Genomic DNA, 23,388 nt, shown 5'->3' with positions numbered 1-23,388 from the left:
ACAGTGCTATCCTTGCTGAGCTGTAAATGACAAAAGCTTTTGACCACACCAGGCACAGTATTGGATCTTTGAATTCGTAAAATACAATCCAAGGCAACCTGCCACAACCAAAAGCAACCCCTGAAACATGTTTTGCTATCATTATAGCTGTTTAGAGAGATTTAGTGGTGTCCTATGCTTAAAAACTTTGTTGTATAAATGGCAAAAGACTTTGGGGGTCATTACGACCCCGGCGGTCGGTGATATAGTGGAGGTATTATTGCCAAAAGGCTGGCTGTACCTACCTCCACTATTATCACATTGGCGTTTTGGCCATAACCAAATCACCAATATACCACACCGACAGCCACGACGGCTGTCACTAGACTGCCCATTGCATTATGACCCTGCCCACCGCCATGGTTTCAGTGGTTTTGGTACAGCCACTGAAACCATGGCGGTAGGCACTATCAGTGCCAGGGAAGTCCTTCCCTGGCACTGATAGGGGTTTCCCCCTCCCCAGAATCCTCCTCTACCCTCCCACTCCCTCTCCCGACCCCCCCAGACATTTACACACATACACGCGCACACACACACAGACCCATACACACACGCATACACACATTCACCCATGCATTCATACATTCATACACACTCACAGCAACACTCATGAACATACATCCAGGCACACACGCAATCTCATGACACAACATGCACGGACACTCACACCCACTCATGCACACACCCATCACACACGCATGCACGCATTCACACACAGTCACACATCCCCCCACTCATGCACACAGCATCCCCATCCCCCTATCCTGTTGGAGAACCTGACTTACCTGCTTGCAGGGGGTCCTCCAGCAGGTGACGGGACGTAGCGCTTCTGCCAGCAGCAGCGTCCGCCAGCAAAACACCGCCAGGCCATATCATGGAACAAGATATGGTAGGCGGTGTTTTGCTGGTGTGGTGCTGATGCTGGCAGCAACGCCACCTTACCGCCATCCACCGTCATGACTGTAGACGGAAGCCTTTTGGTGGTATTCCGTCTACGGTCATAATGCAATGGACGGTCGGTAGCCACGGCGACGGTATGCTGGTGGCCGTCGCTGCCGCATTTGTCATTTTCTAGCTTGGTGTGGATAGCACTGTGCTAATCCCATGCTTAAAAACTTTGCTAGGAAAACAGACATTTGAGAACAAAATTAAACCTCCTAAATAGCTGTCATTTAAAAAAATATATTATTATAAATAGAAAAGGGAATCATAAAAATCAATCAATATAAATTACAAAAACTGTAGGTAACATTAACACACTAAGGGCCAGATGTAGCAAGGCATTAGCGCCTCGCAAACGGCGAAAAAAGCCGTTTGCGAGGCGCTAATGCCCGCACGCGATGCAGAAACACATTTTGCGAGTCGGAACCGACTCGCAAAATGTGTTTCCGACTCGCAAATAGAAAGGGGTGTTCCCTTCCTATTTGAGACTCGCACTGCGATGTAAGTTGATTGCAGTCGCAAATCAACTCGCAGTTACCATCCACTTGAAGTGGATGGTAACTCATTCGCAAACGGGAAGGGGTCCCCATGGGACCCCTTCTCCTTTGTGAATGATCACAAAATTATTTTTTCAGAGCAGGCAGTGGTCCAATGGACCACTGCCTACTCTGAAAAAAAACCGAAACAAAAGGTTTCGGTAATTTTTCTATGTGCAGCTCGTTTTCCTTTAAGGAAAACGGGCTGCAGATAGAAAATAAAACTCCTTTATTTAAAAGCAGTCACGGACATGGTGGTCTGCTGTCTCCAGCAGGCCACCATCCCCGTGAGTGCCCAGACTCGCTATGGGGTCGCAAACTGCGACCCACCTCATTAATATTAATGAGGTGGGTCTTTGCGACCCCATAGCGAGTCGCAGAAGGTGTCTGAGACACCTTTCTGCATAGCAAATTGCGGAAGGACTTGCAAATTGCAACTCGCAATTTGCTTTCTACCTACATCTGGCCCTAATTACGACCCTGGCGGCCGGCCGAACACTGGGTGTAACACCGCCAACAGGCTGGCGGTTTCCGCCAGTGTATTATGACCGTGGCGCATTAGCCATGGCCATACCGCCGGCCCCTCCACTATACCGCCAGGCGGTCATAATCCCCAGGGCAGCGCTGCCCTGGGGATTATGAGTCCCCAACCGCCAGCCTGTCCATGGCTGTAAACACTGCCATGGAAAGGCTGGAAGTAAGGGGGCTCAGGGCACCCTGGGGGCCCCTGCACTGCTCATGCATTTGGCATGGGTAGTGCAGGGGCTCCCAGGCACAGCCCTATCCGCATTTCACTGGCCGAATTTCGATGTGACTTTCCACTGGCCCAGCGGAAATGTCAAAATAGGGTGCCACCAATACTGCCAGCACTGGCGGTACTGTGGCGCCTGCAGCTTCGGCGGTCTTTTTTCAAGACCGCCAAAGTCGTACTGAGGGCCTAAGCCCCTAAGCCCACAATAAAATCTTTCACCAATAATGTAAACATAAAAGTAACATACAATTCAAAATACCTAAAACACAACATTTCTCAAATTATAAAATGTTTGTTTAAATTATAGTATTTTAATTTATTTTAATCACAGCATTATTACAATACTTTCTGCTCAATATTATGTACTCTACAGATGGAGACTGCTTCGACTGTATAATGTGTTCAAAAGACCATTTACATGATGTTATAGTTTGAAGCGTTTTATTCAGTGCTGTGTTTTGAAGGGTATCGAGATGAGGGGTTTGTTTAACATGAATGAGTGGCTAAAGGACATTTATTGTTATCAGTTTTTAAATGTATTTAGGAGACTCAGGACTTTTCCAATTGGCTAGCAGTTATGGAAATCTGTTTAAGTGATTTATACTACAAAAACTTTACAAGTGCAGAGAGCATGAACACAACAAGATAACGATCAACATTATTATCCTTAATACATTTGATACACAACCAGTGCAAAGACCAATATCGTAATTGACATAGTCTGTATATAGACAATGCTTATATTCAGTATTTAGTTATTCCTCTGTTTTCGGTGACCCTTTTTGCATAGGAAATCCTTGAAGATGGAGAAAGTTCAAAAGTGAAAGAAGTGTTAAATGATGGATGGCACAAATCGATTAAAGTAAGTGTTTATTAATCATATGCATTATTTCAGAGTACTGTAACTTTTAGGATTATAATTTGAAAGCTGGCTGAAGAGGAACATGTATTTATCATATCTTTCCTCCAGAATAATAGCGGAAATTAATTGTTTTTAGCTACATAACAAAATTAAAAGCTCATTTGTAAAATCCCTTGAGTGCATTGTTGCTTTCAGGCACATTTCATGTATTTTGGTATTAGGAGGTCCACACTCATTGCTGTTTTTCCCCAACATGCACACTCAAATATCAGAACATAAACAAAACCAGAATTATAACACAATTAAAGAAACCAATGCAGTGCGACAGATCATAGTAGGGATTATTGTAGGAATATTTTGAATATTTTGAAGGGGGAGGTATAAGGAGCTGAAGTTCAGAAAGTGACAGAATGGGATAATATAAGAAGCTATATTATTTTAGTGGTGGGCGACTGCTCACATCAACTAATAATCGCAACTCTTGTGAGGCTAAACCCTCACAGTCGCTCAGCCCCTTTGGTAGCTACGCCACAGAGCAGAAAAGCTTAATTTATAGCATAGTGTAAAGCATTTGTACAGTATTAACACAATAAGGAAGTCAAAAAGCAAGCAACAAAAATCCCAAATCAAAGTAGAAAAATCAGTGGTAGCACTAAACCAGGAAATTGGTGTGATTTGTGGCCTGCCACAATGAAGCCCATGTTTGATTCACCAACCACATTTGACCTAGTTAGAGGTTTTACCTGGGCACTTAGCCTTTTTTGTAGAAGTTCAAGCCATTCTGTTGGGAAAGGCAGCAGGCCGCATCAAAGGACGTTTTCACAAAGTGGGGTAGGTAATGAAAGAGGTACAGCTGAAGCCATTGAATTTTGTAGGAAAATCTCAGAGCAAGACAAAGTCAAATTCCGTGCCTTTGGAAGTCCTCTCACCAGTCAGATACTTTTTATGCCTTCGTCTTTCCAAGATTTCTGCCTTCAGATTTAATATTTTTTTGGGGTGTTCAGAGTCCTTGTATTTGACGTTAAGTTCCACAAAGCTAGACAATATCTCACTGAGGATCTGCTGAATTGGATTTGTGGGAAAAACCTGGAAAAGTTGTGCCTTGTTCAAATAGGCTGGGGTGGTTCATCCTGGTCCTCCAGAGGTCTGGAAGTCGAACAATTGTCTACATCATAGGTTTTCAGGGGTGGTAGATGAAGTAGGAAAAGTGCCGTTAGACACAGCTAAGGGTCACAGGACTTGATCTGCATCACTTAGAGGTCAAAACTCCTTGGTTCAGCTCAGGTCCAGTTGGTACTTCCAGAAAAAAGCCTATTGCACTTCTTGGTGCTTTTTGCCCTTTAGCCACACAGGTCAGTCAACAGACTCTTGGAGTCCACTGTTTTGACTTGGGTACAAGAGTGAGCCGGACGAGTCCTTCAGTGCTCCTCATGTCGCATATAACAAGTTCAGTGTTCCAGTCCTCTTCTGCTGGTCCAGAAAGTGTTCTGAAGAACGTGCCTTTGGATGTCACATTTATGATGAGCTAGTGGGCTGGGTTTGACTCCTGGCTCCCCCCTAGCCAATGGAATAGAAGTTAACTGGGGTTACCCTACCCACTTATGAAGACGTTCTAGTTTTCCCTACTCCAGTCAACGCCACACTGTCCCTCACTCCTAAAATCCAAGTTGGGGAAACTCTTCTCCCTTGTGCAGAGCCTATGTGCCCACCCAGATGTGTGGGCAGAGTAATCAGCAGTTCTTTCCTCTGTGGTCACTTCAGACCTGTTCTAGGGGCACATTTTCCCTCAATTGATTTGTTGCCAGCTGGAGTCAAGGACAAAAGATGGGGCCTTTCCAGTTGCCACCTAACATTTGCCTGCGACAGGGAAAGCCCATTTGAAATAAATTAAGTTGTTGGAAACACCACAACTGGTCTTCCTGTCAGGGGAAGAGAAAACACCTCTGCACATCCAAGTCATTGTCTCTGTTCTAGCAGTAGTCATCACACATTATTAAGGCTACTCACCTATTGGGATACTTGTTGGAGAGCTAAAGCAATCGGCAGAAGAAAGGTAACTTTCTTAAAGTTACTTTTCCATAACATTCATTATTAAAAATCTAACTTTACCATTGAGTTCGGCTTTAATAGGTATTACAAGAGTGGTTTCATCATATTCGTATCTGATCACAATCCAGAGATAGCCAAATTAATATTTAATTCTGCTTTTCATTGTTTTCTGTGAGCCAGGCAGAGCCTTCCAACTGTGAAAAATAGTTTTAGGTGCTAGTCACTGTAAGAACATGCTGATGTTGAATTCCTGCATGCCCTACTTTTATATACCATGCACCCTGCCTTGTGGGATGCTGGGCCTGAATAGGGGTGACCTATTAATATTTAAAAGAAAGGTTTTGTCCTGTTATTTTGAGAGGTCAAATTGCAGGCTAAATACATCTGGTTTGCCCTGTCACTGTAGTCAATTACATACAAGGTGCTGCAGTCCAGAAGTGACAATTAACTTCTAGGCCCTGGGGGCACATTTAAACCATATACTAATGTCATATAGGTAAGTTAAATGTCCTAACTAGGAATAAGCCAATTCAACAAAGTTTAGAGGCGGATTGGAGGCACTTTATCACTGGGTGGCAGAGGTAGAGCGCAAAGAAACCAGCAAAGCAGAGAAGGCAATAATGTAGGGGGACATCACACAAAAGATATCCATTTGCTACAGATAAACCTTTAGTTTTTGGTATTAAAATGACAGAGCAACAGAAAGGAAAATGTTTTACTGAGAGTATTTCTAGATGTGGTATTTAGAAAAGAATGGAAATAGAAAAAAGCACACGGTGGAGGCAGAAAAAAGAACAATAGTTCTGTTGTGAAGCACAGCACAGAGAAAAAGAGGGGATAGCAAACCTTGGTGAGGGATTGCTTTTAGCAAGGCCATCATATAGAATTGAACATGATGAAATATCCGAAACACATCCTTTGAAAAACAGATAGTTAAATAGGTGGAGAAGAGATGATCAATGACCAATCAAAGAAGTAAACCACAGAAGAGTTTGAGGTTTGGGGAGAAAAAAGAGAAACCACAGAATGTTGTAAAGGGAATTACAATAGTCAAGACGTAGTGAGATAGCATACAGTTTTAGATGCACTGTGAAAAAAACTATAGATACAATATATATCTATGAGTTGAAATGTACAGGTACCTGCTCAGAGAAATTAGATGAGAAAATGAGCAAGGGAGCGAATATGGCAGCCATATTATTAGTGTTCCAGCAAAAAATGAGGAAGCAGAAAGGAGAAAGACATAGGCGTAACGTAAATGCTGAAACTGGTGCAATAGAGATGGAAAGAGGAATTGTATATAATGTCACAACCTGTTTCATGAGTTTAGAGAGTCATTAGATAGAAGAGACCAGCCAAAAGCAGCACCTATGCCCAAGGGTCCAGTTAAGGTTTTTTTTTATTAGAAGGAAAAATGAAGGGTAGCAAACAAATGGGTAAATAATTATGTTATACATCAAGATGACATTTTATAAAAATGGGCACAGTAAAAATGTTATCAGTAAATGTAAAGGGGTTACAAATAAGTATAATTATCACACAATTCTGTCGCTATTTGGGGAATAAACCACAGCAATGCTTCTACCACAAAAACTCACTTGGGTCTGTTGCAACAGAAAAGTCCTCTGTGTGGAAAGGGATGCGTACCTCTACCTTAAGTGCTCAATTGTACAATTGTCTGTATCCCCAATGCTGATTTTTTTTTTGTCATAGGCGAACACAGATCATGCATTTGCGCATAACACAGGCCTGTCTCACAGATTGTAGTCTTGCTGAACCAGGAGGGATGTCCAAAGCCCTGCCCTCACAGTGGTGGAAGACTACCACCTTCACCAGGAGTTAAGCAGCATAAGCGAGGTGGTGGCAGCATAAAGTGTAGTGATCAGTAGCAGTGAACAGGACTTTTTTACCCTGTGTCACTAAAGTCTCACCTTTTTAAAAGTTCTACTGCTGTGTGCTTAACTCATCCCTGGCCTATATCAGGTAGATGTGGAAGTGTGTGTGTGATGGAAACGTGCTGAGTATATGTGTACTGGCCAAAAGTTCAATACACAAGGGATAAAATGTTGTGCAGGGGCACACATGGTAAATGTGCGAATGCTGGCAGTCTGTGTTTTTTTAATTAAAATAGCACACTCTGGTACTATACAGAAAGGCTGCAGTACCGAACACCTTGTACAGACTGAATGCATTTGGTCCTTGTAGTTTTGCTTATGGTGGCATGATACACGAAAATGACACCTCTGTACCGTAAATGTGCTGTGGATGTACACCGTGTGCAAGTGTGCCTGCAATGGTACAATACATGGAGGACCTCGGATTCCATTTTGGGAACACCAGGCTTGCCTGGTGCAAACATGAAGAGTAGAGGAATCACCTTAGATTGATTTCTGCATTGCTACATTCCTGTAAGATGGGAGGGACACGCACTGGAGGATGTGCGAGCCAGGCTACACCATTGGAAAAGTCTGTCAGCATTTCTGTGGCTTAATTTGACTCTGTGCTTCTCAACAAAGTCAAAACCTTGCAAAGAAATAAACCATTTCAACAATCTAGGATTCTCTCCCTTCATAGCCGCAAATCATTTCAGTGGCTTATGAGCTGTCTGCACCACAAACTTAGGCCCATATTTATACTTTTTGATGCACAACCGTGCAAACGCAGTTTTGCGTCAAAAAGTATAGCGCCAGCTTACGTAATTCCAGGGCGTCAGCCGGGCACCAAATTTATTGAATCCCGCAAGCCGGCACAAAGGGTGGGTTAGTGTCTGGGAAAATTACATTAGCCAGCTGGGGGTGGCAATATGGGGGGGAAGGGGGTTTTGCACCAAAAAATGATGTTTGGCTGGTTAGAGGCAAGAAAAATGTCTTTAACCAGCCTAGCGTCATTCCCTGACACAAAACCATCCATATCACAGTCATGCCCACCACCGAAATGACCAGCACCGGGAACAAGGGTCCCCTGGGCATGGCCATTACACCCAGTGCCATAGGGGGCCCATTTCAGGGCCCCTAATGACACTTTAAAAATATTTTTTAAATAATTATTTCTACTTACCCTACTTACCTGAGATAGGATCCCCATCCTCTGGTGTCCCCCTGGTGTGGGTGGGGTGTTCCTGGGGCTTGGGGTGCCCTGACCCAGGCGTTAAATAATGGTGCTAAGCAGACTTAGTGCCATTATTTAGGCCCGTCTCCCTCCGTGCACCTTCTTTGCATGAGAGGATAAATGAGCGCGCTAGGGGCTTTGAGTAATTTTTGGGACGGGAACGCCTACCTTGCGTCTCATTGACTCAAGTTGGTTTCACGCATCCAAAAAATGACTTTAACTCCAATATTTTGACACTAGGCAGGTCTAACATCACAATATGAATATGGAGTTAAGTTTGCGCTGAATTTGCATAACAAAATAATGCTAATTCAGCGCAAAGAAAGTACAAACATACCCCTTAGTGCTAAACAAATATGAATGAAACTTATGCAAGATCCACACTATTGTAAATCACTCCTTCTCAATAGCTGCCCAGTTCTGCTCACTTGGTGGTATTCTCCCCTTAATAAAGACACTATCTACCTTTATCATCCAGTTGAGCTAATACTACCCAAACTCCCTTGTCAGATGCATCTGTCAGTACAATGAAAGGCTGGCTGTAGTCAGGTTTTTTCAGTACCGGTGCAACGCATTGTGCCATCCTCAGTTCCCCAAATGCCTTTTGACACTCTGCACTCCACATTACCTAAAGGTCAAAGCAATCAATGGGGCAACTATGCTTCCATAGTTCGCCACAAAGTTTCTGTAGTACCAGGTAAGTCCTAAAAGGGCCATCACTTCAGTCTGGGAAATAGGTACCCCACCACTCCATTACAGACTGAATTTTGGCATTCCATGGGTTAATCCTCCTATTACCTACATCATGCCCAATGTAGACCACAGATGACTGCTCCACATGACACTTCGTTGCCTTGATGGTCATTTTCGGCTCCTGTATCCTAACCTACACCTGGTCCAATTGCCTCAGGTGGTCTTCCCATGAATTGCTAAATACCGCAATGCCATTCAAATAGGCCACACTGAACTCTTCCATCCCAGCAAGAACATGGTTCACTAGGTGCTGAAAAGTGGCAGGTGCATTTTTCAACTAAAAGGGCTTCACCGTAAATTGTGATAGACCCTCTGATGTAGAAAATTCAGGCTTCACATTTGCATTTGGTGCCACAGTGATCTGCCAATAACCACTGGTGAGATCAAAGGTGGTCAAGTATTTTGCAGCGCTTAACTGATTCACAAGCTCATCCACTCTGGGGATAGGATGGGCATCGGTTTTGATTACTTCATTGAGGGCTCTGTAGTCTACACAGAACCGTCAGTAAACTCTTGCTTTGGTATTAGAACCACAGGACTAGACCAAGGACTGCAAGATGTCTTAATAACTTCCATGTCTAACATTTTGGCAATGTTCACCTTACTGCATTCCCGAACCCAGTCAGACATTCTGTAATCCTGCCCTTCACTAGCAGACTGTTACCTATGTCTATGTCATGCACACAGAGAGGTGTTAACCATGGAGTCAGTGAGAAGAGGTTGGCAAACAGTCCCAACACCTCTCTATACTCTCTCTGCTGCTCAGGCGTTAACTCAAGGGCTAACTACACCCCTTCCACAGTGCCATCTTTTATGTCACTATGCAGGAAGTCAGAAAGAAGCTCACTGTCTTCCTCCACTTCTTCTGCCGTAGCCATGACATCCACTGTGTAGTCCTGGCAGAGGTAAGGCTTCAGCCCGTTCACATGGAACACCCTCTTCACTTGTGGCACCTGTGTCCACCAAATAATTTAACTCAGACACTTTCTGAACTACCATGTATGGCCATCATTTGTTCTCCAAAGCCCTAGGACAAACAGGCTTCAGCACCAACAACTCCTGACATTCGTGATACCTATATGTAAAAATGGTGATTACTGCAACCCATCAAATTATAGGCCATTAAGCCTTATAGATAATTTTCAAAAAGTAGACATGTTCTCGATAAACAAACTAAAATGGGTAGAAGAAGAACACACCTTGTTCCCTCTCTAAGCCGACTTTTGATCCAAGACTTGTACATCTGACCTATGGATAGAATTGGTTGAAATGGGAGCTCCAGGGAACTTGATTAGTCCTGTAGCATGGCTTCATAATGAAAAATATGCAAAGGTCTGCTGGGGCAGCAAAGGAGAGTTGACAGACGGCTTCCCAATCTCACAAGTTGTACGTTAAAGGTGTATCCTTGATCTTTCCTTGTTTACCCTGTATATCAATGATATAGTGGATGAACTCCTAGGGTGTCAAAATGATTCACTCATTTTAAATTGCAAGAAGGCTCCCATTCTTTTGTTTGTGGGCAATTCTCTTCTTATTTCTTAGAAACCCATGGGGCTCCAGATTTTGATTGACAAGTTTATGGGGTTCTGGAAATCAAGAGACCTTGAGCTGAACATGGCAAAAAGCAAATACTTAGTATTTGGAACTTATACAGCCAGGAACTGTGCAGTAAGGGCTGGTAATTAGCTTTTTGAAAGAGTTGGTAGCTTTGATTATCTACGGGTTAAAATATTAGATAAATTTAAGTGGGAACCCCAACTTTAAAAAAAGCTCACTGCTTATCCAGCACTGATCAAAAGAAGTTCTTTGAGTACACAATTAAACATATTCCCACTTGGTATCTCCTGCACTTGAAGTATATCTTGTTAAAGTGCACAGTGTTGTGCTTTTTGGATCCAAAGTATGGGGCTCTGTTGATACCAAGCAGCTGGCTACAGCCAAAAACAGTTTTGCAAGGTAATGTTGATATGCATAAAAATAATGTCAATGTACGTCATGGTATGTTCCAGCATAACAATGAGCTTGCTGTGCTATTGTTGATTGCACACAACATGACCTCCCCCTCAACCCGAGCTAAAAGTTAGTGGTCAGGGAGGCACTGCAACCCAAGTCTGAAGCAACTGACTTACAGATTACATGTGGGGTGACATGTAGCACATAGACAAACACGTAAAAAGGAAAGACCCAAATCGATTCCCCAGATAGGCAGCAAGACCACAAAGGTCCTATGAAAACTGTCCCCATTAAAGCACATTTGGCCTGATGGGTCCGCATTCCCACACCATAAAGTTATATGCCACATGAGGTTAGGAACACACAGCCAATCAGATCACAGCACATACACTATGCACAGCGATCACATGCTGCATATGCAGGACATCTGGACTTGTTACCTACTCACCCACATATTGTCCAGGCAAGGTTGAGACCCATCTGCACAATTCATTGGATAATCAGATGTATTGTCTCATGACTAGGCCTAGATTTCTTTTTTCAAAGAATGAATTTAGTTGTTTTATTGCACTTTGAAACAATGTATAAAACAACACTCAAAACTTTGTAACTTTGAGAGACAGTCATCAGATCGCAACTCTGTACTGTGCTCTCCCTGCAGTTGCATTTAATTAAACAAATGGTCTAAGCTTTGTCAGATGCCTCTTGCCTTTCACTTATTTAAGGAAAATCTACATTCAAGCAACAGTCACTTGTTTCTGTCCCAGTCAGCAATTCCCTCACTTCCCTTTTTGGCGACCTCAGCATCACGTGAATCTCGAGTTTGGCATCACCTAAGTCCCTAGTCTACTGGGTACACCTTTGGTCTATGCTGGATCAAAACGAATATAGGGATTCTGTAGGGGAAGAAATGAATGTGAAAAATACCATGCAGGTTCCCTCACTCAAATTTGTATCTGGCTGATTAATAAGGCTGGGTATGCAGAAACTATGGGATGCCCTGGAAATGTTTGCAAAGCAGAGGTGGATGGTCTAAAATCAAGATACTGCGCCTACGCTTACAAACGTCATGTTGGGAGTTGATCAAAAGGGCAACTAACAAAGCAGTTTTTTCAGTTCAAGATCACCACATAGTTTGAGCCATTCCTACACACCTGTAAGTGCCTTCCAGCGGGCTAACCTTCCATTGAAGTCTTTTACAATCAGGTGGAAGAAAGACCAGGCTTCTAGTCTATGTCCAGCATGCAGGTTGGTTCAAGAGATAGAAAAGCATATCCTGTTCTTCTGCCCAGAATATTGTGGTCCCTGCTGAAAGTGGATTTGTTCACTGTGCTTGAATTTAGGGGTGACTTGCTAACTAGTTGCCCTGAGGATTCTGAAAAGTGACTCCCAAAATTTTATTGTGCTTGTGGTTAACTGCTTTCTGACAAACGTTTGGTACAAGCGCATTAAGTTTCTATAATATTTAAATACATGAACAATGAAACTGTTTGCAAATATTGCTATTTATTTAATGTCAAGATTTGTTGATTGATGAAGCTGAATTTGTTATTTCCACCTAGTACTTTCTGCACTTTCTGATATTTTATTGACTGCAAAATTTATTGCATTTTGTGATATTGTGCTCCAGCAACTTTGGAATAGTTCCTCTTCTTAGTCTTACACATTAGCCATTTTTAATGTACATTGCTTAATTTTATGATGACGAATCACCTGCGGGCAGTCTTCTTTTGTGCAATTGTAAATTCTAATCTACCTTTTAACTCTCTTTTTATTCTCTTTTTTAATATTTTATACTGTGATACGCATATAGTTTTGTTTTTTCTGCATGCTTTTATTGTTATGATAACTGAATACAGTATTTTTTAATATAATGATGATATCCAGTCAATGTAGCTTTCTAATCAGACCGTTTCTTCATCAGCACCTGGCTAGCCTGAAGGGTTTCCTTTGCATGGCCCATATCACACAGTCTGTCACATCCTTCTATGAAGTCTTTAAGGTTCCTTCCCATCCTTCTTTTACTATGCCAAGTGGACCCCAGACCGGGTATCCATACAGAAGTTCAAAGGGACCTAACCCTACTCCCTTCTGAGGAATCTCTTGATAGGCAAACAAGAGGCATGGCAGGAGATCATCCCACTTCCTGCAGAGGTTCTAAGGTAGAGTTCCCATCATACTTTCTAGTGTTTTGTTTAAACACTCTACCAAACCATTGGTTTGTGGGTGGGATGCCGTGGAGAAGTGGTATGTCACACCAGCTTGCTTCCACATCTCTCTCAGAAGACAAGATTAAATCAGTCCTCGGGTCAGAACTTATTTTCCTTGGAAATCCAACATTAGAAAAATCCATAGGACGGTTCTAGCTGCAACCTTTGCGGTCATGTTCCTTAGGATACCTGGTAGCATGATCCACCACAACCAAGATATACTTGTTTTCTGACTTCGGGGGGAGTTGAATGGACCAACTATGTCTATTCCCACCCTCTCAAATGGAACACCTAAAACTGGTAGAAACACTTATGGTGCCTTAGTCTTCACTCCCTTCCTACCACTTATCTAGTAACCAAGAGAGGTTCCACAGAACCACACTGTGTTACCGCACATCCCTGGCCAGTAGAAGAGAGGGTCCAAACTACCCCGGGATTTTCTAATTCCTAACTGTCCTGCCAAGGGCACTTTATGGGCTAGTGATAACTGGACATTCCTGTGCACTAATGGAACCCGAACATCTTGCTAGTGTTGCGTAGGCTCTCATTATCCTAATGAGACTACTGGATTTTTGGGTGGCAAGATCGTTCGCAGTGTGGGGGACTAAGTCTGACCCACGATGAAGGACCCTTGTCACCCCAAATCCAGGTTATGCTCCGGGTAACTAGCAGTGCCTCATCTCTCCCAGAGGGAAGAGACTATTGGGCAGCCGAGCGCATGACATCTTAGTGCTTCCCAGGGAAGTTGTGGTCACTCAGGTCACAACCGGTTCTCTCATACACAGTACAGTCTCATATAAAAATGACAAAGGCAGTTTACGTTTTAAAGATTGGTTTAATAAAATGACTGCATTTTATATAGTAAGGCGTGAGCTGCAATAACCAGAACGACACAACACAGTAGGATTAAAATAGTAACGATGAAAGTGAAGCACAAGAATAAGGCTATCATAGTGCAACTATATTAAGTTCTCTCTAAGTTATATTATGAGCACAGCATGTGAAGCTCTAAGCCTGCTTTTCAGGTTCCCCCGGGAGGACTTCAACCCGCATACCTGAGCAAAGGCCTGTAAGCTGCATCAGCATCTGCAATGGGGCAGTCAGCATCTAGTTGTAGGTTCCTGGTCAGAATCTCCCTCTGACCTGTACTAGGACTAGAAAGTGATTTTATAACTAACACGCAGATGTTCTAAGAAAATGTCCCTACGTAAGGATGCGTATCGTCTACGAACACTAGAGACTAAACTTCTACCACGTTTACCGGCAATGTACCAGACTGTAGCCTTGACTGAAGCACAGGGTGAGCAAGAATACATTGATTGAGAACACAGTGCTGAACTAGGCTAAACAGTGTGATAGAAAGAAATAAAACAAGACCGTAAAACTGGTTATTGTAAAATAACAGTGCGAGGCTGAATAAAATGTATCTAGGGCAAAGTGCACAGAGGCCTAATATGTTAACCTAACATGCATAAAGCTATATTAAAAATGGCTACACTACATTAGTACCCGGCTCCGGAATTACCACCCTTCCAGCCAATGTAATATTTCCAGTCCACTGCTTTGCTGACCTGATCCTCAGCATCCTATCACTCAAGCATAGGACACTCTTCTTGTGCCTTGAGGAAATGTTCACAGGTAGGTCTTACAGCAGTTAACACACTCTGCAACTCTGTAAGCACCCCACGCTCTGACACATGGTCCACCTCTGGAGTCTTATTCTCCTCTCCCATTGGAGCAGAAGCGATGACCTCCACAGTCACTGTTTTCCCAGAGTATGCTCTTTCCTATCTTGTTCTGCTCCCTGCAAATAACAGATGATCTCAGCCTCACTCTGAAATGGTGGTGCAGCCTGTGGTCTGGTCAGCACAGCTGACATTATCTAAGCCATGCAGGTTCAGGTCCTGGCACCAAGCTAGGAACAATCAAATACATTTCCAAGATACATTTCTTGCTTTTCCCTTACCCCCACATTAATCATGGCCACCTTCCCATCCAGCTCAATCTCAACCTTTTCAAGCAGATACTCTACATTGGCTACCAATCCTGTATCCTTGGTTCTAGGGAGAATCTCCTCAGGCTTAGGCTCCAGCATCCCTGAGGGCAGGCGCTATCCTCCCAGTGATACTACCTTCCTGCACAAATTCCATTGTTTTCGGATGGATGTGCTTCAGATCATTTGGATCCCTTTCCCAAATGTCTAAACTTACGAGGTTGAGAGCAACCAGTCCCTCTCGGGTACCTTCACCCATGAGTAACATGCTTGCTATCACAGGTGTGACTGGGTCAAGTTCCTTTTTTTGACATCCTCTCCTGTAATGTCAAACCTTGTAGCACTTAAAAGAAGTCACCACTTTGGCCTCAGAAGGGCTTCCTTCCCTTCTCATGATACTCTTTCCCAGACACACAATTACTATTCCCATGTCTCCTAGGCTCTCCTTGAGTCCCATGATAATTACTCTGGCCCTTGGCCTCCAGCTTGGAACCAGTCTGTGAAGAGTTCTCCTCCCCTTTTGGCTTAAAACCATGCTGCTCCAACCCTTTGTGAATCCTGCTAGCTAACCAATTATCTGCTAATGCTGCAGGTTTTGTTGGATCCCTCTCTGTCAGACGAGGCATGTATTGCCTAATTGAGGTAGAACACTCCTCCTTGAGCCACTCTGTCACCATCAACTAGTTATGGGACTGAAAATCTTTGACTTTTATACCTCTTACCCACTCATTCCAATCATGCAAAACAGTATTAATCCAAGTCTCAAATGGAACACCAACTGCTTTCTTGCAGGCACAGAATCTCTGCAAGTACTGAGCCGGCTTTAGCCCAAACTGTCTAGTGAGAGCTTCCTTCATTTACTCATAGACCATCTGGTCTGCCACAGGCACCCTCTTAATGGTGGTTGTCCCTTCCAAAGCCATGCACCCCATTAAGGCAGCTGCCATACACACTTCCTTTAAGGACTGTGCTTCACAAGTGACCTCAACACTCACAAACTATTCCAAACTGTCATGACCTTCCATATACACAAGCACAAGATCTTTTGGAACCTTGACAGCAACCTGGCCTGGACTAGAAGTAGAGTCACTTATCAAAGATGGAGTTGTCATTGCTGCCATCCTACGTTTCTTTCTCTCAAGGGTTATCCCTTTCAATTTCCAGCTCTCTTTCCTTTTCCTTCTATTTCTTCTACCACCCTCTCTATTTCGCCTTAGTTTCTCTACCCTCTCTTGTAATTTCTCCTCCCAGGCCCATTCCTCCTATCTTTCCCACTTCCTCTCCTCTTGTTCCCTAGTCTTAGCTGCTCCCTCTCAAGCTCTCTGTCTTTCTCATATTCCTCAACCTTAGCTTTCTGAAGAGCCAACTACAAGCACAGCGTCTCTGGTAGACTCAACCCACTGAAGGGATTTGTTCCTGGAAGTGGTGACAGTGGTACCCTAGAAATTGGAGGTGGTGTACACACCTGAAGTATTCTAAATACTAAAGGAGTTGAGTGTCTGGTGAAACTCTGGAAAGTGCATTAGGGGACACACTCAGCATGTATCTGGGATATATCTGATTCCAGAGCGTTCGCATCCTAGGTTCTTAAGCTGGTTCCCTCCCCAGAGTCAGCGGGGAGAACTCTTTAATACAGCCTGCTAGTTTACATTTCCTGGATGTAGTCATCTGTGAATGGGGAATAACATTGAACCTGTTGCACTAAAGTTAGTAGGACATGGAGTGGCCTGACAAGTATTAGAGTCCCGATCGCAAGGGGATTGTGGTATTGCTTGTGAATATTGTTGACCTTTGCATATGTAGAATTAGATTTAAAATACTTCATGTAATAGAAAACAAGTATTTGACTGGACATTGATTTATTTTTCACGCTACTTGTACGCTGAGATATGCGTCGTGTTCACTGATCTGTATCTGCTCTCTCCACAAAGGAGCTTTGTCTGCTTGCCAGATGCTACCTAACTGAGAGTCAAGAGCAGACGGATTGCTTGGCCACTTAACTAGGATCCAAAGTAGGTCAGGCCCTGAGACTTTAGGGGCAAAAGACCCCAGCTACAACGGGTGGTCCCAGTGGCTCCTGCTTGCCCCATGGCCCACTGAAATGGGTTCTGATACTTGGGGTCCTATTCGCTGAAACAAATTAGAAATTAGTTTATCAGTTGAGAGGGATGCAAGCTCAAGTTTAATAATGACTACAGTCCTTGTCAAGGTGAACTACAAAAGTTACTAAATAATCCTGTGCTTAACCCTCTGGTAGCTTAGCACAAAGCATTAAGGCTTATCCTAGAAACAAGAAATCCTGAAACCAATTTAGAAAAATAGAGTTTAATTTGAATAAATAAAATGACAAGAATCCAATCAGTAGAACTAGACATGTGAGTTTTTAATATTGTCGGTGAAAACAGTGCTAAAAAGCGCATACTGCCACTTATGGTTATCTGGTTGTGTGTGACTGCGCAAAAGTAACAAGTCCAGGTCAACCGCAGTGAACAGAGGGTCCTATACAAGGACCAGATTCAGCTCAATCCAGGTTTGCCTTCTCAAGGTTATATGAAGAGATGCTGTTTGTGAAGGCAGGGGCCATGAAAAGACCGCTGTCTGTCTTTGTGTAAGGAGCAGGTCAGGGACCTCCTAGTGGACAGTCCCTGGTGTAGCGCAGAGACGGTCATCGCTGGAGGTTCCCATTGGCAATTATTGTGGATGTGGATGTGAGGAGCAGGTTAAGCTGGAGCTTCGCATTTGTAGTCATCGTAGATGGTCGATTCTCAGTGTGAAGTAGTCATCTCAGGCTGTCAATTCTTGGATCAAATAGGTCACTTCACAGTCATGAGAAGCCCAAAACGTCTGTGTAGTCACCTTTTCTTCAGGAGTACACTCTGATGCCAGCTAATGGTCTAGGACCTGAGGTACACCTGCTGTGGATCAGGACACACTCAAGCAGAAGCCACCAGCAGGGCTCAGATAGGTTCAGGCAGATCCAGTTGGTGCTGGTCAGCTGGGCAGTTGCAGGAAGGCCTCTGGAAGCTTGTTGTATCCCTGAAGCTCACAAAGGAGTTCAGAAACGGAATCCTTGCAGTCACTTCTGACTGCGTGAGTAAAATGTCAACCTAACTATAACGTCCATTTAACCTTTGTTTTTTCCAGTGAATTTCCATGTTGTTTTAACATAAAGTAATATATAATTACCTTTAAGTACGTTACTACAACCACCGCTGTACATGGTACGGCCTTTGGCTGTGCCTGGCCTGAAGCCATCGCCCCACCACATGCACCCAATCCCACGCTATATCCCACGTGTGCGGCGGGGATATGGTGTGTAAATGGGTGAGGTTTTTCCCATTGGGCTTTAGATCCACAGATCCATCACAGATTTACACTGGGGGTCATGCTTTGTCCTGCCATGGATCCACAGATCTGAGAATCGCAAACAAATAATAAATTGGGTAATTTTTTGCCCATGAGGGGTCCCTCAAAGACTCACCTATGTGTTCTATGGGGTCAGGATACCTCTATCCTGACCCATTATGTGTATTTTTATTTATGTTTTCTCCCCCGGGGCCCAGCCAAGAATCAAAATGACAGCCACAATTTTCCTATCCTTTCAGGATGTGGCCAGCCAATCAGGGCCTTGCTTTTCGCTTGGAATCACAAGATACCTCCGGATCTCCAAAGGATCCGCGTCCCTTGATATCTATATTGTTTTCCTTTAATAACAATGAAACTACTGAACAGATTTACACCAATTTCTAGACCAAGATCTACCTTTCTGCAAAATTTGGTGTAATTCCCTTCGGTTCGGGTTTTTATTGTGTCTAAAAACTGCAAAATCCCCACAGACATTGCCTGTGGAAAAAGCATCTAGGGCCCTAGCTTGACAAATCACCCTGAAAATTTCTAGATAGCAGCTGAAGTAGCTGGTACACTAGTTTTGAAAATGTCAAGAAGATTCATCAAACAGTGCCACAATTATTAGCAAAACAACAAAAGCTTTGTCTATGGGAAGAGTTGATCCTTACTATAGCTACCTATAGCTACCTACTGGTTATCAAACTGCTTATGACTTCATATATAACATCATTCATGACATGGTCTATGACATGACATCATCCAAGTGTCAATTGTACACATTGTCCTTTGAATGGGTATAGCATTAGAGCTCTGAAACTAAGTGCCAAATAACTCAGAATAATTTGAAGAGCATTTACTGCTTCAAACATACAACACCAAGAGGGAAACCAAGCATGTGTTATTTGCAGCATTGACCCAATACCATATATTTCATGAGTAGCCGAGGTTGTGTTAACTATGAACCACAGATGAAAGGGTAACCTGTCCCGCACATGGACTTCAATCTGTGTACAACTGCTCAGTGAAAAACAAGTTCCTCCAGATAGCCATACCGTATATCAAACCCCTGAACATCCCTGAACCTACATTGAGAAACGAAGTGGATGTGAGTAGAAAAGTGGGTACTGTTAACAGTGTTTACTCTATGGAGAAAGTTTACTTGGTATTACACTGTTTGCAGACATTAAAACTCTCCTCGATATCCGGTTTGCTGCAATCCTAGTGATCAGATATTACAGTCAAAAAAGGAATCATCAGGACCCTTGTTGTTATCAACCAATTTTATTACTGGATTAGGGAGATTTGTTCACGGAGTCACTCTTGAGAGGCTAATGCTTTGGACAACAGGACCACACGATCCAGCATCTTATCTGCAGTACTGTACAGGTTCTGGACAGGGCGGTGGACAATGGAATGGTCCTCTAATTTACATCTGGTAACAGGCAAATACACAGTTGCTAAACACAGTGTCAAATACCTAGCATTTGTGGACCTCTCATGCACTTTCAACAGTGTCAACAGATCGAAATCTGGGCTACACTGGGTCAAACTTGAATCTATGGGAGTGTAAGAAGGTTTGGTGGATGTTTTGTATGCCCTTCACTATGATCTTTCTGCTTCGGTATAATATGGTAAAAGCAAGGAATGCACTGACTAATTTGCTTTGAGCCAGGGGGGTCTGGCAGAGCTGCCTCTCAGCACCAATTAGTTTTTATTGTACATAATGCCAGTTATTAAAAACAAGCCTGGACCAGAGTTATTATACACCAATGATGCAGTTCTCCTTTCAAGAACCCCAAGCAACCTTAAAATCGTGTTGTATATCTTTGTAGATTTCATGGACCAATTTTTTGGTGTGGCCTACGGCACAAAAAAACCTTAACAAACAAGTAATTGATGATTGCCTTTCAAATGACCTGGTTAACTAGAACCTTTTGCTTCACTAGATCATTAAAATATGCACTTAAATCGATATACCCTCTATTGTTTATAAGCCACTTGAGATAAGGAAACAAACAGATACTGGTTTAAGAATATCTTTTGGCTTCAGGACAGTGTGAAAGGGAAAGGGAGGAGTTGTTAAAACCTTCCAATAAAGATTAAGCAACTGATTTAGATCTTGATGGACAGGTTACTCAGTCACAACAGTGATGGATATACCATCCACCAAAATCAAATCCCATTATATTCTATAGGATTTAGAATTCGGCAGATGGGATATCTGTCAGCGTTGTGACGGAGTAACACGTACGGTGAGCTCTAAATCAGGCTATATGTTATGATTCAAACTTCTTTACACTTGAAGCCTTACCTGGACCCAGTACAAAGTTTGTGGGATGGGATGCTCTTGACAAGGTTCAGAATGGGATCTATTTGATGTGATGGCCGCCAAAAGACCGACACCACAGCTGCCATCTGTTTGCCAGATTATAACCAAAACCGGACTTCCGCCACAAGAAGGGTGGAAATCCAGCTGTGGCCTTACTGGCAGATGGTGGTAAGGTGGCGCTGCTACCACCAGCAGTGCCACGCCAGTAGACCGCCGCCAGCCATATCATGACACGCGAGGCGGCCTAACGGTGTTCTGCTGGAAGGCACTGCTGGCTGTAGCAGCACCCCATCGCGTTCCCTGCCGGAAGATCCCCTGGATGCAGGTAAATTGGTCTTTTGACAGGGGAGAAGGGTGGGGGTGGTGTGTGTGTGGGGTTGTGTGCATGAATGAGTGAGTGTGTGCATGAATACAACTGTGTGCGCAGTGTTGTTTGCGTGGGTGTATGCATGTGTGAGAATGCATGTACAAATGGAAATGTGAATGCGTGTCTGCATGTCAGTGTGAATGTGTGTACGGATGTGTGCGATAATGAATGGATGAATGCATGCATGAATGTGTGTATGCCAGTGTGAGTGAGTGTGTGCATGCGTAGTGCGTGTCTGCAAGTGTGTGCGTGTATGGGGGGGATCGGAAGGAGAGAGCGTGGATCGAGGGGGAGTGGGGGCATCTGGGAAGTGTTTGGGGGTGGTGAGCCTCCCACCATTGACAGGGAAGGTATTCCCTGTCACTGGTAGGGCCTACCGCCATGGTTTTCATGGCATTGCAAATGCCATGAAAACCTTGGGAGTAGGCAGGCTCAAAATGCCGCCGGTGGTACAATAGCGGCCGTCGGACTGGAGATTGTTATCTCCGGCCCGGCAGCTGTTACCGCCATTGTGGTAGGAATGGTAAATTGGAGGGTTGGCTGCAGCCAACCTGCCAATGTTATAATGTGGCCACATTATCACCTACCGCAGGGTCATAATGACCCCCATAGTCAGCTGTCCCTACGATGAATCCTCCCCCTAGAGTTTGCTACACCTTACTTTCTTTTGTGAATTTTATCAGCCATTTTCAAGGACATTTCTCTTCCCATCTGTTGGACTTGGCATTCTCTGCAGGGTCACCTCCAAACTTTGACAAAATAAACCATTTGCCAGACCTAAAACTTCCTTTTTAATACATATAAGTCACCCCTAGGGAGGCTTTAAACGGCCTATAGGACAGGTTGCATGTATTTATACAATGGAACATGTGCTGATAAATTTTACATGTCCTGGTAGTTCCTACTTCAAGGCCTACCTCTCCTATAGGATAAAATTGGGTTACCTGATTACATTTCACAAGTAATAACTTTTAGTTGGGAAGATGTAGAAATGCCATGTTTGGTGTGCAAGTAAATTTGGATTTTGAGTCATACTTCTAAAAATTCCACTTTTAAAAAGCTGCAAAAAGAACAGATGATGAACGGAATGCTGAGCAATGCAAACATTTACCCCCAGTCACAAAGAATTTGGGTTAATCCATCATTTATTTGCTCACCACACCACCCCAGTTTGGACCCAGCCAGATGCAAATCTGGCTGTACCCTGTTCCCCATGAGAACAGTGCAGCCGGAACTGCCAAGCCAGGTCCTCCCTGGAACGGAAACAAGTATCCTAGGACCTGTTTCAGGATATCACCTTTCATCAGCCAGGCTATCTTGAATCCAGTGGCGTAGTGATCACCTGACCCAAGTCTTTTCATACCCTTTCCACTTGGGGCGACAAATGCAAAAAGAACAGATGATGGACTGAATGCTAAACAATGCAAACATTCACCCCCAGTCACAAAGATCTGGGTTTAATCTATCATTTTTTTGCTCACCCCGCCATCCCATTTTGGACCCAGCTATATGCAAATCAGTCTTTACCATGTTACCCATGGGCACAGTCCTGCCCGAACTGCCAAGCTTGGTCCTCCCTAGGCCAGAAACAAGCATCCTAGGACCGATTTCAGGGTATCAACTTTCATCAGCCAGGCTAGCTTGAATCCAGTGGTGCAGTGAGCACGGGACCCATGTCTGGGCATACCCTTCCAACTTGGGACAACAAATTCAAAAAGAACAGATGATGTACGGATTGCTGAACAATGCAAACATTCACCCCCAGTCACAAAGATCTCGATTTAATCCATTGTTTTTTTGCTCACTATGCCACTCCAGTTTGGACCCAGCCATATGCAAATCAGTCTTGACCCTGTTCCCCATGGTGAAAGTCCAGCCCGAACTGCCAGGCCAGGTCCTTCCTGGACTGAAAACAAGCATCCTAGGACCAGTTTTAGGGTATCACCCTTCATCAACTGGCATGTATCTTGTCATGAGAATTTGGTGCCTGCAGCCTGTCCCGGGTCATGACTAGGTATAGATGGGCTTTATGTATTCCTGCCAAACACTCTCACAAAAGGGAAGCTGATGGTGGCAGGATAGGCAAGCCTGACTAGATGGGAAGGGCAGAGCTGTCACTTACCACACTTGCACTTCATTGGAGTGGCC

General features: G+C 43.7%; 1 protein-coding gene across 1 annotated transcript in view; it reads left to right on the top strand.

Moving 5' to 3' along the window:
• The window catches only part of DNTT (DNA nucleotidylexotransferase), a 1,044,127-nt gene that overhangs the window by 433,228 nt on the left and 587,511 nt on the right, over positions 1 to 23,388 (top strand). The window contains exon 7 of the mRNA XM_069242235.1: positions 3,059 to 3,130. Within this exon, the coding sequence (XP_069098336.1) occupies positions 3,059 to 3,130 (72 nt within the window). The remainder of the gene's footprint in view (positions 1 to 3,058; positions 3,131 to 23,388) is intronic.

Source organism: Pleurodeles waltl, chromosome 6 (genome assembly GCF_031143425.1).
Source record: "Pleurodeles waltl isolate 20211129_DDA chromosome 6, aPleWal1.hap1.20221129, whole genome shotgun sequence".
Taxonomy (NCBI): Eukaryota; Metazoa; Chordata; class Amphibia; order Caudata; family Salamandridae; genus Pleurodeles; species Pleurodeles waltl.
This window is presented reverse-complemented; position numbering and strand designations above follow the sequence as displayed.